The following is a 17,754-nucleotide window of genomic DNA, read 5'->3' as shown; positions in this document are numbered from 1 at the left end:
TAATTAGCTATAATAACAAAAAATCTGTAAAGCATAAATATCAGGATATTATTCCCACTAAAAGAGAAACTGACACTGATGTAATGTTGTAAGTTATAAGTGTGTAAGTGTGTGTGGGTGCTCTTCCTCTGTTTTCAAAGATCTCTATGTCATTAGATCTCCTGACTGTCTTAAGACTAGGTCTTGTGGCAAGAGGAAACATATCAGATTATTGTGTCCCTATAAACATCTGATGCAAGATCTGCTCTTCCTACATGGTGATAGACCATATTTATATATCTTCCAAGAAACTGATCGTAGCAAAAGAGATCAGCCTATAAATTGAGTTACTATCCAGAGGATGATGTGATGAGGAATGCACCTCTATTTGTTAAGGAGGAGGTCAAGAGAGCTGTGGATCAGACACTCAGTTCATTGGATCTCTGATACATGCCAGCTGTTAAGGACAGCACTCTGTTTGTCAGCATACAGTCAGAAACAACAGCTGAACGAAGTTCTACTGATATGCACTTGGAAGCTGGTGTGTAATTTTGAGTGAACATTATAAAACAGATGTGTTGTTCATAGTCAGCAGATATACAGATAATCGGTGTTAACCCACGGATGTGATTATAAAGACAATACACATTATAAAAATGTGACAAAATCATCTCAATTAAACTGAGCTTCAACTTCAGCTAATAAAGACGGATTCACAAAGAGACAAAACTCTTATGCATGGGACTCCAGCTTAAGTTAGACAAAGAGACAAAGAGTGAGCCACAGAATGTTATAACACACTGTCAGACCACAACCTTGGCACCTAAATTGCTCAACAGTTGGTCCTTTGTTCATCACTTATCAGTGTTTCATTCAGGAGGAGTTCAGTCTCCACATCCATCTGCTGGGAACTGGAAGTTGAAGATCAAGTCAAACAGTTTTGCTTTTAACATTTCTGCACTTTCTCACTTTACCAGTAAAATGGTTTCACTCACATGCATATCTAAGTATAAACACATTAATCGTAAAACAGTATAACATAAGAGTACACATTTCCGTTACATCAGCAAAAGCAGCTGAACCAGTTGTTTGCATCAATAACCAAAACAAATCATGAACATGTGATCATTTTAAATGATGATAAGAGTTTTTTGCATAATTATTTGTCTCAATGTGGACTAGCCCCATGTCTTTAATACCACAATTGACAGAGTGCATTTCAGCACAAGTGAATCATATGATTTAGAATCAAATGGAGTAAAATCAAGGCTATTGTTGATACAGATTTTAGTCTACAAATCCCTGTGATTTAACATGACAATTTTGGTCACCACAGAAACAGGGAAACAGAAAAATAAATAAATATGAAAAAATACACAATGGTTGACAGTTCCTCCTCGTGATTTTAATCTAAATTACATTGGGCTGCATTGCAATGTGTCTGTCTTATTGCCTTATTGAGTCACTGCAGCTATGTCAGTTGTATGTCAGCAGGTGAAAGTTAAGCCTATTGCTGGCTGTGACTCAAATTTGAATCATTCTGAGGATTTAACTTAGTTTCAACATTTGACTCTAGCTGATTTCTCTCCTTACCAAAGTTTTCTCTGAGATGGACTGAACTCACTGCCATTTGATCCTGTTATAGGCTACATGCAGTACAGTGTAAGTGGGCATTATGGCTATCGACTGTGCCAAATATTTGGTCGTCTCCCTGGCAACAAATTCATGTCTATTTTTGTCCGTCATTCTGGCTAGTGTTCCCCCTCGCAGTCAGACTCAACACCACCAAGCAACAATGTAACATTCAGGTGTAAACAAATAATCTATTACTAATTATCCTTGCTTCACTAAGGGCTACAATCACTTGTGAAGCAATAAATTAGTTATTTGTGGTATATAACTACACTGTGAAGTCATTCGTCGACGTTCTGTAAAGGCTTGATTGTATTGGCTGCTTGAAATGTCACTCAGATTAAAAGATCCTCCCACACTGTATAAACCCTCCTGTTGGGGTGCAGTGAGGCGAGGCCCTGCAGTACTCTCACTTCTTCTCTGCTGTAATTGTTGACCACATCTGCCAGCACAATGCCAGTAAGTATGATTTTAATAACACTATTGTGCTCCTGCATGGCTTTTGCTCTGTATTTTATGACTCAGATAGACAAGCAGTGTCAAGCCATTTTTTAAAAGGGGGACTGACAGCTGTTTGGCATGTGTCAGTTCACTCTATGCCATGTCAATGTAAGTGAACCAGCTGGCCTGTGCTTTAACAATTCTTTAACTTATTGCATCTAACATTCATTTTTTTGCGATTGAGAGGTCTGGACACATGGATTTCATTGATTACCTTTTATGGTCAAATTATTCACTAGTGGACACACGTGCACATTAGTCACCCAATGACTGGATTCTGTGAATTCTGTGCAATTGCAAATGCATACATGAGTCAGCTGTTTAGGTCGCTATAGTCGTCATGAGATAATTTAGTTTCACTGTGACAGGATTTCTTGATATGATTTGTCTTATTCCATTCATGCTTCCTCAACTTCAGTATCAAGAACTGAGAGCTGAACAAAGGCAGAAAATCATTCTGGTCACTTTGGACTCATAAACTGAGTAGATTACAATAAAGGCCTTGTATCATGTCGGCTTTTTGGCTTCTGGGGTGAACATGTGTTTGTTGGAGGGCACAGCGAGGAGGGGGAGGCCGGCTTAAATCACATTAAAGGATAAAATGAAATAAAATCATCATGTGGATGGAAGAGTCAATGCTGCAACACTGTGATTCTGAGTTTCACCACTCGGGATCAATAAATCCATTACATCAGTGAAATATTGTGAAGCCTTTTTTTTTAACTCAATGAAAGCATGGCTCTTTGCACTATAAAAAGTCTGATTTGATTTGGGTCAAGAAATAATTTCCTTGTTAAGAAATAAGAAAAATAAATAATTCAGAAAGATAAATGTATTACTTTTTCAACTTTTCTCTAATCTTTGCTTCTTTCTTATGGAAGACTGTATAGTTTGACCTCTTTAGACTTCTTAAAATAATTCATATGAAACAACCTGAGAAGGAAAGATCTAACTTTGAATGAACTGCTCACAATATATACAGATTGTTGTCTATCATGTGGGGTTTCTTCGTATGAAAGGGTCACAAGCAAAAGCAGGTTGTGAACCACTGCTTTAGACATGAAGCAGTGTCTAGGAGATACAGGGTGGCTGCCAGGTCTGATCTCAGCCCAGCCCCAGACAGTTCAAGCCTTAGTGATATATGTTACTCTTTACAGCTGGTTTCCAACATGGAAAGAATGTACCCATGTCATTCTATCCCCTATACTTCCTTTCATTTCATGGTTTGGTTTATCTTTCAGACAAAATGTTTGGATTTTTCTCCAGATGTATCCTTTCAGGCTCTGCAAACCACTAATCACACAGCTTTCATCCTCTTTGAGTTTAAGGACTGAGCAATATCAGTAAAACTCATCGGGCAAATATACTATTTTACTCTAATCCCTGTGCAAGTTTGTCTACCATGTTAGTCGTTTTGACCCTGAGCTTTATCAACTAAATAAACTGACTTTCAATCTATTTCAGGTGGGAATGTTTGGTCTCTTGTTGACTGTATTTAAACATTGTTAATGTTCACTGGGATTAGTTCCAGCAGCTGCAGCATGTAAAACCCACTTACTCCTGTCCCTGTCCCCTGAATGGCATGTGAAAGGCACTGATGAACTGTATTTTAACAGTTTAAGCTTTTAAGATATAAGGAATATTCAAATATAGGTGGCTGAACAGTATATTTGTGTCAAACCTTCTCCAGTTTAATTGTCACTGGTGTTTCAGACCAAAAGATACATTATTGCAAAGCTCTAAGAGCTCATGTTTCAGACTGTTGCTACTCCATCTGCTCAGAATTACTGTTTTTTTTCTAATGTTTGACATTAGTGCATACGTTAATCTATATTGTGGAAAAATCCTCAAAGGGCTGCTATATTTGTACTTGTTGCCTGTTGTTACTGTTAATGGTTCCCTAGATACGTCATGTGACAAATGTGACAAAATGTTAAACAGCGGGGATCCATGTTTCACAACCAAATACTAAATTGCTCAATTGTAATTTCCTAATCATGACACAACTCAGTATTCCCCTGCCACATGTGCAGAGCATTTCTGCTATGCTTAGCCTTTTTTTCCACTGTGCACTCACCATTCAGCATTGAACTTAGGAAAATATGACTCATTTTAACAACAGTAGTCCCCCAACCTTTTTTTTATTTTTTTGTTGACATTTTTTAGCCTCTGCCAAAATCAGTGTAGAGGAAAATGGGAGTGGTACCAAGAGGACATTAAAGAGCTGGATTTTTGATGTCCACCAATGGGAATTTAATGTGAAACACATGGTTTGTAATTTTGGGAGGATTTGAGACTTCATTGAGGCTAGTATAACTTTTTTTTCCTGCCTAAAGCTGAAATAATAATTGGATCTTGTAAAATCCAGTAGTTTCACCATACAGTAATGTAGTAACCCCCCCCTTTCTTTTTCTACACAGGGAATGGTTATAAAGAACATGTCCTTCAAGGTCGGGCAGACTCTGACCATTGTTGGAGTCCCTAAGCCTGATGCTACAAAGTAAGTGCAAATGTAAAGCACTGTCTTGATATTTTGAAGTATCTTTTTCTTCCTCTGTGCTTATTTCATTTTTCTTGTGTAATGTAGTCCCTGAACTCAAAACAAGGGGCATTTACTCTCACTTACTACTTGACCTCAGAAATAAGGGGGAGATGAAAGACAAACAGATGAAAAGAGCGACCATGCAACTGCCGAGGATGTCTCTATATCTCACATGTAAGGATCCATATCAAAATCTAATATCTTTTTTTTCTGTGCAGTTTTGCTGTGAATATCGGCCCCGATGAGCAGGACATTACATTTCATATCAACCCTCGTTTTAACGCCCATGGAGATGAGAATACAGTTGTCTGTAACTCTTTCCAAGGAGGCAACTGGTGTGAGGAGTACCGTGAAGGAGGCTTTCCTTTCCAACTGGGAGAGGAGTTCAAGGTGAGAGGACCAGCGCATACTATTCTGGTCCTGAATGTGTGGCTGCTGATATGCATTCTGTCATATACATCTTTTTGTCTATTGGTGACCTCTCATGGAAAGTGTGTGTCCCTGTCTCTTTGATAATTTGACCATAATCAATTGAGCATCAATATATTAATTTGCAGAGATCTGTGAAAGCCAAAGCCAATTTTTTTTTAACCAAATTAACCATTTCCATGTAATTATATTATGTTGTAGTATGCTTGAGCTTTAATTAAACCAGCATATGTATGGGAGGAGGTGTTAAGGTTAGTTCAAGTCCAATAACGTAGCAGAAGTTCAATATGTAACACCTTTCTTGTCTTTGTCTATATATTCTTCCTCTCTTTCTCTCTCCCTAGTTCACCGTCACATTCACCCCTTCAGAGTTCCAGGTGAATTTATCAGATGGCTCTACAATTAATTTCCCCAACCGCATGGGTGCGGAGAAATACTCATTCATCAGCTTTGATGGGGAAGTTCGCATCCTGAGCTTTGAAATCAAGTAAACCTCTATCCTCCCAGGAATCATTGGATTCGAATTCCTTTTCTTTTTGCAATTTGCCAGGCGTCTGGTCATATATTGTTGCAGCTTTAAATTTCTGGTATCAGTAGTGCCTTACAAATGCTTATCACACAACATATTGTACAGATTCAATAAACTACAGAGAAGACTACAGATAAGATAGAGACATACATAGTTGTTATGCTCAGTTGGACACAGATAAATACATACAGCAATATTATAACTGCATTGTCCTTCTTGCACACCTGACAGAAAAGCAAACCAAACATAAAGTAGCCCAAAGCCCATGTTATCTGAGTGCTATTTGCTTTGCAGTTTCCAAAGTAAAGCTGAAAAAACATACCACATAAAATGTGATTGTCATTGAAGGTGCCTTGAAAATGCATCATGCTTTTTGTCTTTCTCCCCCACATTCCAGATTTGTAACTGAATACAATGCTTGCTTCTAATAACATGTATTAAAGCAGGATAAAACATGGACTCTTGAAAATTATTGTGAAATTATTTTGATTTGACCTCTCCGAAAAGTTGCATATTACTTTTTACTCTCTTATTATTTCCGTCACACTGACACACTCACGGCCCTAGCCTACAAGTTTTTTTAACAAGCAAATTCTGTGCCCTCTGCTCGGTTACACATACACATTCTCAAATATTGGTCCACTCTTTAATTAAAGTCACAAAACATACACACCAACAACTGACACGTGTAACAATTATTTCTCATCCATATGTGAACTATAATGTTGCAGATTACTAATTAATCTTGTACCAACGTTGATGGTTTGGAGTTTGCAGTTTCCTCACAATGCAGGTGCTTGTGCAGTGTATTTAGTTATTTTTCTATATGAAGACTGAGCTCATAGTTTCATATGGGATTTCTTACTACTACTACAAGTAAACATGATTTCTTGAGCAATGAACCCTACTTCAACAAAGATGCTTGGGAAGCTAAATGCTACAAAACAAAACATCATCTACAAACAGCATTGTTCTCATTGTGGTTTTGTAAATTGTAAAAACAGAAAAACAAAAACAACAAAAACAAAAAAAACCTCATAATTGATTTAGTAGATGTTAGGTACAAATGAGTGAGGTCTGCACACTACTAAGCACCCAATACATTTTGTTTCTGTTTTTAGAGGCAATGTTTTGATCTGTAAAATCTTCCTCAGGCTGAGAAATATAATATTTTTGTGTACGAATACAAAAACAGGTGGGGAAGTCTGAGGAAGATCTTACAGATCAAAATGTTGCATGAAAAAGAGAATGAAACTGTTTATTGGCAGCCTAACAGCATACAGACCTCACTGCACTTACCTGCATGAAAGAAATGTGTCTTGCGCCTGAATAATTTGCCTGGATGTGTGCACACTTGCTCTCTCTAGCCAGTAGATGTCAGCATTGCTGTATTAATGCAAGCAGCAAGCAGTTGGTGGGAAACATGTTTGATGACACACATTGGCTACAAAATGTAAGTTACTTTTGTTTTTATGTTAATGAATTATTTTTCCCCTATAAGAAATGTCCACTTGTTTATGTAGCAAATATCTGACCTTTTTTCACTTTTTATTGTCTCTAAATGGCATATCTACATTTGTATGAGTCACTATAATCAAAGCACGAGTTGTAAAAAAAAAAAAAAAAAAAGGGTTCAACTCAAAACTGTGAAGAAGATATGTTACATAAACTAATATTGTATAGTCTGGAAATGATTGATCTCGTGGTGGCCAGCATAATTGTCTGCTGCATGAACTCCATAGTTCAGATATTGAAATTAAAATTAGAACCGAGACATACGTGGATCTCTGCAGTATCTCCAACCAGACACTATTTTGAATGTGCAGGCTTGTTTGAGAGACTTATGAGTATTATCATAATCTAATATGATGTAACGGAAAGCAATGTGCATATGTGTGTGTGTGCATGCATGTGTGGCTAATTCAGTGAGAGATGAGGAAGAGAGAGTGAAATGCACAGGAGAGTTTCTGTGTGAACAGGTTCCCATGCTCTGATCCTTCAGGGCAAATGCTGACAGGATCATGTCAGATGACCTTTCTTTAGTTTGTTAGGACTCATAAATGACAGTGCAGCGTGTGTGCTGTGTTTATATATGTAATCAGTATGTGTGTGTGTGTGTGTGTGTGTAGTAATCAGTACCTAGAAACTACCTGCAAGTGTCGAACACTCTGTCTCTCTGGAGGATGAGAAAGAAGAGATTTGGTTGCCATGATGACCACAGTCTCTTACTCTTTCCCCCTATCTTCACTTCCCCCTTTATTTTTATTTATTTATGTTTTTGTTATTTCTTTAAGATGTTGTCATCCAGCTCATTTTCCTTCCTCCATCTCTTCTGTTTGATCATGTTTTCTATCTTCCTTCCTCTGCTGAGTTGTCTATCTTATTCTCCCCATCTTTCAGACATGGCTGTAACTCATAATGCTTCACTATTTTGTGCCAAGATCAATATATAGGGCTGTGTTGTGAGTGTACTACAGCATCCACTTAGATCGTTTTAACATGGCTTGAGACTCATCTCTATCCCTTACTCTATTTGTTCACATTTCCCATTCTGATAACAAAACCAATGGTATACATGCACGTGAATGTGACTAACACGTATATTTCAAAAGAGGTGTGAGCTTAGAGACACAAACCTGTGTACTGGAGTGAGTGTTGTTCAAATACACTGATCCATACTCTTCTTTCTAGCAAAGACTGTGACGCTTCTGGGAAAGACAACCCTCCAGCGCTTCAACACACATCCAATCAATGATGTTAAGGCTTTGATGAACATATTCAAATCACCTTGCTACACACACACACACACACACACACACACACACACACACACACACACACACACACACACACACACACACACACACACACACACACACACACACACACACACACACACACACACACACACACACACACACACACACACACACACACACACACACACACACACACACACACACACACACGTAAATTGTGATTTCAACAAGCAAACAGCAGGCTTATGCTTCATTGTCAGTTCTCTAAATTGCATGTACTATTTCATGTAATGAGTATTGCCGATTTTTAACACATTCCCGTGTTTCGTTCACCTGTGTCATGTCACTTATTTAATGTGAGTAAATGTGTGGACTAGAATGATTCACCTCAGCTTACATAAAACCTTTGTCTATATTTAGCGCCAGCATGACTCCAGATTTCTGCACTGAAGCTATCAGCCACACATTGAGATGTGCGTGGGCCAGCCCTGAGCTGACTGCAGTCCTGGATTCATGTGTTGCATGCCTGCTTCACCTCAGGCTTGGTTTTTATCTCAGTAGCATAATAACACATAAACAGAAGAAAACCTGTTGGGTTGTAGCATCATGATTTTGTTTCCTTGGGGAGTTTAGATAAAGATTATAGTTCATCTATTTACACAGAAACAAAAAAATAGAAAACATAGAAAACATAACAGCTGTACAGGAGAAGACAGAAACCAAGTGGGGTTATTATAGCTGTCCCTTTAGAGCACTGAAAATCAAACAGAAATGTAAGCAGACAATAACAACAGTATAATGTAACCCACTTGTAGGAAACACATTCAATGACTAGGTTCGGAAAGAGCTCATTTGTCATAGACCTATATAACCAGAATGAACAACACCAAACACCCAGAATTTGCAAAGGTAAACTCTTTAGTGAGTATAATCAAGTAAAGGTTTACAACATTTACATAAACAGTAATATGAAAAATAATAAAGAAAATAAAATGGCGCCTTTCAAATATTAAAGTCTTATTCCCCTTTTAGTTAAGTACCGGTACTGTTTTGTGTTTCAAGATGTTTCTCTGATCAATCCATGTGTGTTGTCCCTTTATGTATCACTGTTGTGTGACAGTCACCAACTGTAGTTAGTAAAACTTCTCTAGGATCTGCGGGAGGCTCGCCATCTATGGATCATCGAATCATCGAATCACTCCATCCAAGCTCTGGATCCTCTTCATATGCAGGGACTTCTATGAAGACCAGGGGTCTCCAAAAAACCTGACCTGTTTATTTAAGTAAACAGGACCCTTAAGTTAAATCTAATTATTGTACAACATAACTGAAGCATAATGACAGTCTCCTTTAACTTTTAACCTACATTACACTAAAGTTCAATTATTTCCAAGTTATAAATCAAGTGCTTTTAAATGAATCATTGAATAATAATTCAAACATTTAACCAGAATTTTAAATCATGAGAAAATATATTCATCATGTGTTTCATTTTTAAAGATCATGAGATTAACCTTTTAACTCACAACTGAGGTTTTAAGTGCAATTCTTAACACTATAATACTTATAACAAAATAAATTCCCTTTTCTTAAAGTTAGAAAAATAAATCCTTCAAACATTTCCTTTAACACATATTGACAGTGCTAATCACATAAACACGTACTTTGTGCTGCCTGCAGTCACATGTACTAAAAATTATATTGTTAATTAGCAATGTTCATTTTAGTGCATTAAATACACAGACTAAAGAATCAAATAATTATCCAATGAAACATACTGCAACAGTGCACTAAAGTATCTCCACATAGCTAACCCGTTAAGACATAAGCAGCAGCAGCGGCTAACATATCACTCTCACCGATGCACTTTCTTCCAATGCTGAGTGTCGTCGGCTCTCAGCTCTCAAGAAGGGAAAAGCGGTTCGTCTGCGTTACCGCTGAATCACAGTGTTAAACTGTAAACAAAGAGACTAATTGAAGCTAACAATAACTTAAATAATTTGCAGTAGCTTTACTACAATCAATATCTTACCGCTTTTGCTCAGTAGACAGCTGTCTGTTCGCTGCTGCGGCTGGAGTCAAAAGGAAGTGGACACATGCTGCTTACTGACTTATTTTTTACAAAATAGGTTGAACGTGCTCGCTAATTGGCTATTCGACGGTTAGCCGCATTTGTTTGGTTAAACCGTGAACCTGAGTGCCGCCTTCAAGTGCGGTTGAAAACCAGTGTTGCATTCAAGTGCGACTAGGAAAAAACATGTTACATTCGAGTGCAATTCGGAAAAAACATTAAAGATGTTTTAACACATAAAACAGTAAATTAAACATTAATTTCCTTTTCAGGATAGCTCTACAGTTTAGTTAACTGGGTTTTACACCTGGGTTACAATAACACTACCAATAAATGCCAAAGTCTAAATATGAATGTATATCTTCCATGTGTGTGGATGGCAGATAAGTGAGGGTAAAGGGAAGACAGTAACGAGAGTACAATAAGGAGGACAGAAATACCTTTATAGACACAATCAAATGAAGAAAGGTTGGAAAATGGCAATATTGTTAGACAAGCCATTTACACTCTGTGGATGATCTCAAACAAATATGTAATTTTAAACTTGTTGAATGCTTATACAATCATTCCATGTCACCCTTCATTAGTTATTACACCAAGGTATTGAATGGACTGCCTTTGAGTCAATCATCACTTATTGGTTTAGAAATGATTTGGTGGTTACACTTTTTATTATTTTTTGATTCAACTTCGTCAGTGATGATTTATAAAATAGAATTCATTTGAGAATTTAAGAATTCTGTCATTAGCCTGACTAATAAATGTAAGTTTCTTAGATACAGAATTAAATTGTAATCATCTTCAGAAGGAAAATACTGTATATTCAGGGCACAATGATAAAGAACAGATGTTCAAGAATGGAACCTTGTGGAACACCATATCTTAATTTGTTTTCATTCATGAACAGAAAGGTACTGAATATCATATTAAACACAAATTGAATAGAATATTTCAGATAGAAATGTATTAGCTAATTACAGAATTAGTTAGGCTTCCCTACATGCAGGTAGAGTGAGAGAAATTCATGTCATGCTTTTTCAAACATTTACACATACTTCTTTGTATCCCTTTCAAATTTTTTTCACTGCCCCACTTTTCTGTGGATATGAATATGTTGTGTTTATCAAAGCACCTTGATTTTCTGGATCAAAATACTGGAGAAGTTCCTCACCTGCAATCTAATATTCAAAATGATATGACTAAATTTGATATACTTTTGGTTGCACACTGTAGCTGATAGAACCAGAGCTGAGCTGTGACCCTGAAACACAGCTTGTTTCTCAGAGGAGAACCATATAAAATGTCCATTTATAAATATCTATCCGGCTGAGAGAAATTCATTGTGCACTCATCTCCATTTGGTGACATGAAAGGGCTTTACTGGGTTGGAACAGTGATTATGTTAATTAAGTTGTGTGCCTTAAGTCTTGTGCCAGTGTGAGCATACAAAAACTGCTTGTTTTTGTTTATTTAGCTCAGTCATTATCTGTCTGAATAACTATGTGTTTCTGTATTTGTGAGAACTACCATGTACAAGTCAGCCCAAGGGAAATTTTCGTTTTGTCCTGGGCAAACCGCAGAATAACCCTGACAGCTTGGGAAAGTACACTGTCATTGACCTGCCCTACAGTGACAGTGTGTGTGTGTGTGTGTGTGTGTGTGTGTGTACTATGGGCAGACGTGTATGCACAGCAGCACAGGTGACCTTTTACATGGACTAAACCCTTTCAAATATCAAGTATCAGTCCTGAGATGTACTGCACATATATGTAATGTTTGAGAGCTAATGTTAACAAACCTTGCAGCCGGTAGAAGCAGCTGAATAAATTAGGTGGGACAGAGACAGCACTCTTCTCAATTGGTGGATGTCTTTACAATATTATTGAATGACAAACATATGGAATACATGAATCTCATGTACATATCTCAGTTTAGCACAGGGCTTACACTCTGTTGTAATTCCACAATACATATTTGCAGGACTAAAGGATTACTGTCTGCTCAGCCAAATCAGTGCAGGCTTATGTGTAAATAAAGTACAGACCAGTATGCTTTACTGAATATGTGGTGTTCTTACACCATTGATAATGAACTTTTCTTAGTTAATGTACCAGTGTCCTTAGCACTCAGAATTATCTGCCAGTGTGCCCTGTTGATGCCCGAGGAACATTTTAAAATTCATTTTAGATAAACATATTTGCTAAATGCCGTAGGAAAGTTTTGAATTTAATTTGGGTCGCAAATTGCAGAATACAAATAATGGTTTTATAACTTAAGCCTTCCTTACAGTGCATTGATCTATATTTATTTACAATCCAATGGGCACATGTGTAGCCTACCTCTAAAAACTATGTAATGAGTCACATTCAGGCTATGCCTTCATAATTTAAAGGCCTAGTCAACCCTAAAACAACATTTTCATTTAATACCCCCATAAATGGTTGTGATGCTACAGTATTTTGAATCTGACCACTTTTAGATATGACAACACAAGTGGAAAAAAATTATGATCTATTACACAGTCCATCAAGCAAAAACATTCAACAGAAGCTTAACTTCACTGTCTGTTTTTTTTTTTTTTTTTTTAAATTTATGGCTATCTCACAGTTCCAATATTCTGGGGATGTTTATGTCCCCTCAACATTGAGTACACTGTGGGCTAAATTGTGGGAGTAACATGATTCATACTGTATTTGAAATATGTCTGTAAGAACAATATACTCCTCATAGAGGGAAAACAGGTTCTCCCCAGTTTAACGAGTCAGTAAAAAAACATATTAAGAAAAAAAATAAGTTTTGTCTTCAGACTTTGTGAGAGCAGAGCTGTCAAATGAAGCGATTGTTCTAAATGACAAAACTACACTGATGGAGCTGACAAGAAACACATTGAAAATGTGGGTGTACTGTACATCAGTGATAAAATAAGCATTTAGGAGCCATAAGCTCTGCTGTGGTGTAAAACCAAATACTGGAGCACCCTTGTTAGTAACTGCAAACACAAGAAGTTGTGTTCCTTATTGACTTGTCCTTATTGTAAATCACTTGTTTTTATTTATGTCACTTCAATCATTTTATATTACAAAAATGTTAAAATGTCAAGTTGCAATGTTTACCTTTGATCAAGTATTGGTTTTATCTTAAGTTTATTCATTTTTGCTTTTATTTTGAAGGGCAGCTTTTCCCAACACTGCTTTGGTTAATAAAATGCTCTTCATTTGACGCAAAACTCTACCACCTAGCTGGAAAGTGAACAAGGTATGAGTTTTTTGTGCTCTAAAAAATGTAATTTTTTGCACATGTGAAAACATTTGTGTATTTATCACTTGTTTGAGTGAGTAATGGGAAAGTTATGCTTGAGCTAGCTCAACTTTGGCTACTAACTTATGGTAATACTTAAGCCTAAGCTACTTAAGCTAGTCCTAGCTATATTTCAACTAAAATGCGCGCAGACTCAAACACCAGTTATTACGGTAGCCATTTAACGCATCGCCAGAGAAGACGTCGTATGACGTACAGACGTTATCAGGACGTACGACCAGACGCAGCAGCGTCAACAACAACAATCTAGAGGCGGCAAAAAAGGAAAGAAAAGAAGACCAGCGGTCATAAATGGTATGTTGTGTATGAACTTATTTATTTTGCAGTAGACTTGGCTGTGTGTGTGTGTGTGTGTGTGTGTGTGTGTGTGTGTGTGTGTGTGTGTGTGTGTGTGTGTGTGTGTGTGTGTGTCTGTGTGTGTGTGTGTGTGTGTGAGAGAGTGAGAAGTGATGTAACGTTAAAGTAAGTTGTTTATCTGAACTGAAGACCTAACGTAACTTTATAAAAGTCAGTGAACGTTAACATTATGACAATGTTTTCATATCTGTCATTAGTGACGCTGTAACGTTAGCATGAGATTACCAGGTGATGACATTGTATGTGGCTCTGTTTTGGAAGAGGGGGAGGTGGAAGACTGCTTTGGTAACATATGATTTTCCTGTAGGCATAGGAACATGAGACTCTGTTAAAAATAATAAATTAATTAATAATAAATCAATGGTTGATAGTTGTGTGTGTTAGGCTAACTTCTGTATTTTGTGTCGGGCTGTGTGGGTAACTAATTACTGTAGTAGTTATAAATGCAGACCATCTGTTTAACTGATGCCCTGAGTCATGTATAATATTAATATACTCATATGTTTTGACTTGGTAATTATTATTAATTACATCTTGATGATATTTACTAGCTACTGGTCTGGCAGCTGTCTTTGCACATGACACTTAACTTTGGAAGAGAGATGTTTTTTCTAAAGTATTCTACATTTGTGTTTTTGACACTGCTGTGCGCTACTGATACATGATATTTGTGGGTGCTGATATTTTGATTTATTAACCTGGTCCTTTTGTGTAATAAAAGCTGGTTAAAATACATGAAAAAGTACTTGTCCCCATTTTTTAATTCATAATGATAATATTTAATGATTTTTCTTCGCCGCATTGAAAATGTCCCCGATTTTCATTTCAGAAATCTGGTCACCTTAAACTACTAGCTTAGCACAGTCTTTTGTTCAGGAGGCCGTTACCACTTGCAGCCTTTATAAAAGTAAGCTAACGCAAATCACTGTGAATAAACTTGTGGTTAATCTGTATTTTGTGTGTAATTTGTAGCGTGGGCTTGTTTTGTATTATTCAAGTAAATGTAAAGAGAGCCTAGCTAATTTAAACAGCATAGCTTCCTGGTGTGCACATATCCTGGCTTTGTTCAATGGCTATATAAGAACTTGGTCATGTTTTAATGACGCAAATAGACAGTAGGATGTACATTTTTTACTTATTGACTAATTTTGTTTCAGTTTATTGTAAATGTTTATGGTTGTTTTTTTCTGTGTGAGTATGGAAATGCAGACCTCTCAAATCTCACGCATTGGCCGTGATACACACGCATTTCAAGCAGTTTCCCACGCTCACACGCCAGACCTATCATTTCTCACGCTGAGAAATGGAAGATCCCACCACAGAGAAATTAATATATTATACACAGAATGTAATCCATACATCCCAACTCTCCCGCATATTGATAGCGGCTCCCTGATGCCCGCAAATGAGATCCAATCTCCCGGAATCTGGGGCGAACGAGCAAGAGCGCGCGCTAGAGAGTGACTGTGCACGTGTGTGACTATCAATGCAGCGCGTGTGAGAGCGCAGCGTCCTTATAGCTCTGTGTTGCTGCTTATTAGACAGCAAACCCCCCCCCCCCCCCCCCCCCCCCCCGGAACGGACGTCCCGGATGTCTGTGTACTCTCACGCCAAATTTTTCATGAAACTTGAGAGCACTGGAAATGTATTATGACAGCTTTATTGTTTTCATATTGAGCTCTTATAGTGTGGTTGTGAATATGGCACTGTATGTTCATAAACATTCAGTTTGAGAGTTGGCCATAGTTCTAGCTACATATGCTACACACTTGTGTTTAAATACAGTACAGACAGAGACATAATCAAATGATTATAAATCTAGTGTGAAAAGACTGCATTTTGAGGGAACTGAAAGAATCTTAGCAGCAATGAGGTTTCTGCACAGAAAGCTAATCCCCGTAAAATCAAGCATGAAGATAAATCTTAGTTAAATCAGCAACATGAAAGAAAGATGAGGTTGGTGGAGGGAACTGCAATACTTGGATGTGTAACCACCAGCAGGTTAAAAATAAACCCCCACCTCAGTTTCTCACGTGCACAACTCGGCCAATTCAGTCACTTGTCACGGCCAATTCAGTCACTCAGCGCAGTAAGACATGAATAATAATAATAATAATAATAATTAAAACTGCAAGCAGTGTCGAAGGGCCCTCGCACATCTACGCACGTCGGACTGTGGCGCAGTCGGAGGGCGCGCAGGTAGGTCTTCATACGCAGGAACGTCAGTGCTTGTCGCAGTCGCAGGGCATTGACAGCAGCCATGTAAAGCTCTTTGCTCCTGCTGCTTCAATGGAACATTGTGTGATGGGGTTAATATCTCCACTAGATGGCACACCAAGACCAGAAATGAAAGGGGATAAGGTATTCATATAATGGTTAAACTTTGAAATCTTCCAGGGGGCGCTGTGGAGTCATTTTCTCACTTAAAAATCCCAAACTTTGTCAGTAGGCAATATGTGTGTCTGTTGACGTATGTGTACAATTTGGTGATTCTGTGAAGACCGGAAAGTCCTCTAAAGGCAGAGGGAAAAATGGAAAATTGACGCAGGAAATGCACAATAACTCACTTCCTGTAAGAGCGAAAATTTTGAAAAAAATAATTTGGGGGTTTACCCAGGAGTGCTATGAGTCCTGTAAATTTCACGAAGATCAGACAAAGTTTGTGGTCACATGACCTGCTGTTAGGGGGCGCTATGGAGACCCCTTGCCACACCCACCCCCAATGATGTTGAAATTGAAACGGCGTCACCAGGTGTGACATTTCACGCGCTGCATGTATAAACATCCGACAATGTATGGAGGAGTTATAAGGAGTTGTTTGTTTATACAAACAAACGACTGCCACGCCCACCTGGTATAACGTAGGTAAAATCTGTTGTCAAGTTTACATAATCAAGGTCTGAGGATGATACAGTTCTAATCTGAAGTCTCTGCAGTCAAAACTGCAGGAGGAGTGCGTTAAAGTACGCGGGCTGAAAAAATGCACCTGTGGCGGAAAAAATGCACCTGTGATCCAAGATGGCCGACTTCCTGTTGGACTTAGGGTATGGGTCCAAGAGGCTTTTTTGTGCGTCTGGTCATGATATATATGAATCCTAAATTTCGTTCATGTATGTGCATGTAGAAGGCGGGGCTTCAACTTTTAATGTTCTAGGGGGCGCTGTAGAGTCATTTTGCCACATAAAAGGTTGCGGTTATACCAAAAAATAATATTCGTGAGTCTTGACGAGTGTGTCCAATTTGGTGAGTTTTAGAGCTTGTCAGTACATCCTAAGTGGGAAAAGGCATTAGGGGGCGCTACTGAGCTGTTAGGGCAAAATATTGGGCAAATGTGGTATCAGATGAAAGAGCTCATGATTTGAAACCTACGTGGCAGGTTTCATGATTCTGTGAACATCATAAAGTCCTCAAAGCGGTGTTCGAAAAAATGAAAATCGGTGCACGCCACGCCGCGTGGACGACTTCCTGTTTGGTAAAAAAATTCCACAAAATTAATTTCCCAATGATCCGATGTGAGCTGTAACATATTTAAATTTCATGCCGATCCGAGAGGATTTGTGGTCACATGACCCGACGTTAGGGGGCGCTAGCGAGTCCCCTTACCACGCTTGCGTCCAATCACGTTAAATTAAATACA

The 17,754-nt window shown here is 38.0% G+C and overlaps 1 protein-coding gene across 1 annotated transcript; it reads left to right on the top strand.

Moving 5' to 3' along the window:
• The first annotated feature begins 1,983 nt into the window (after positions 1 to 1,983).
• Positions 1,984 to 6,069, top strand: LOC133999603 (beta-galactoside-binding lectin-like). Its single transcript, XM_062438847.1, has 4 exons — positions 1,984 to 2,070; positions 4,533 to 4,612; positions 4,873 to 5,044; positions 5,428 to 6,069. Exons 1-4 carry the CDS (start codon positions 2,065 to 2,067, stop codon positions 5,572 to 5,574), a joined length of 405 nt encoding a protein of 134 aa, XP_062294831.1. The 5' UTR covers positions 1,984 to 2,064; the 3' UTR covers positions 5,575 to 6,069.
• Positions 6,070 to 17,754: the final 11,685 nt, after the last annotated feature.

This window comes from Scomber scombrus, chromosome 18, assembly GCF_963691925.1.
Source record: "Scomber scombrus chromosome 18, fScoSco1.1, whole genome shotgun sequence".
NCBI lineage: Eukaryota > Metazoa > Chordata > Actinopteri > Scombriformes > Scombridae > Scomber > Scomber scombrus.
The sequence above is the reverse complement of the archived record's forward strand: the minus strand, read 5'-3'. Positions and strand labels throughout refer to the sequence as shown.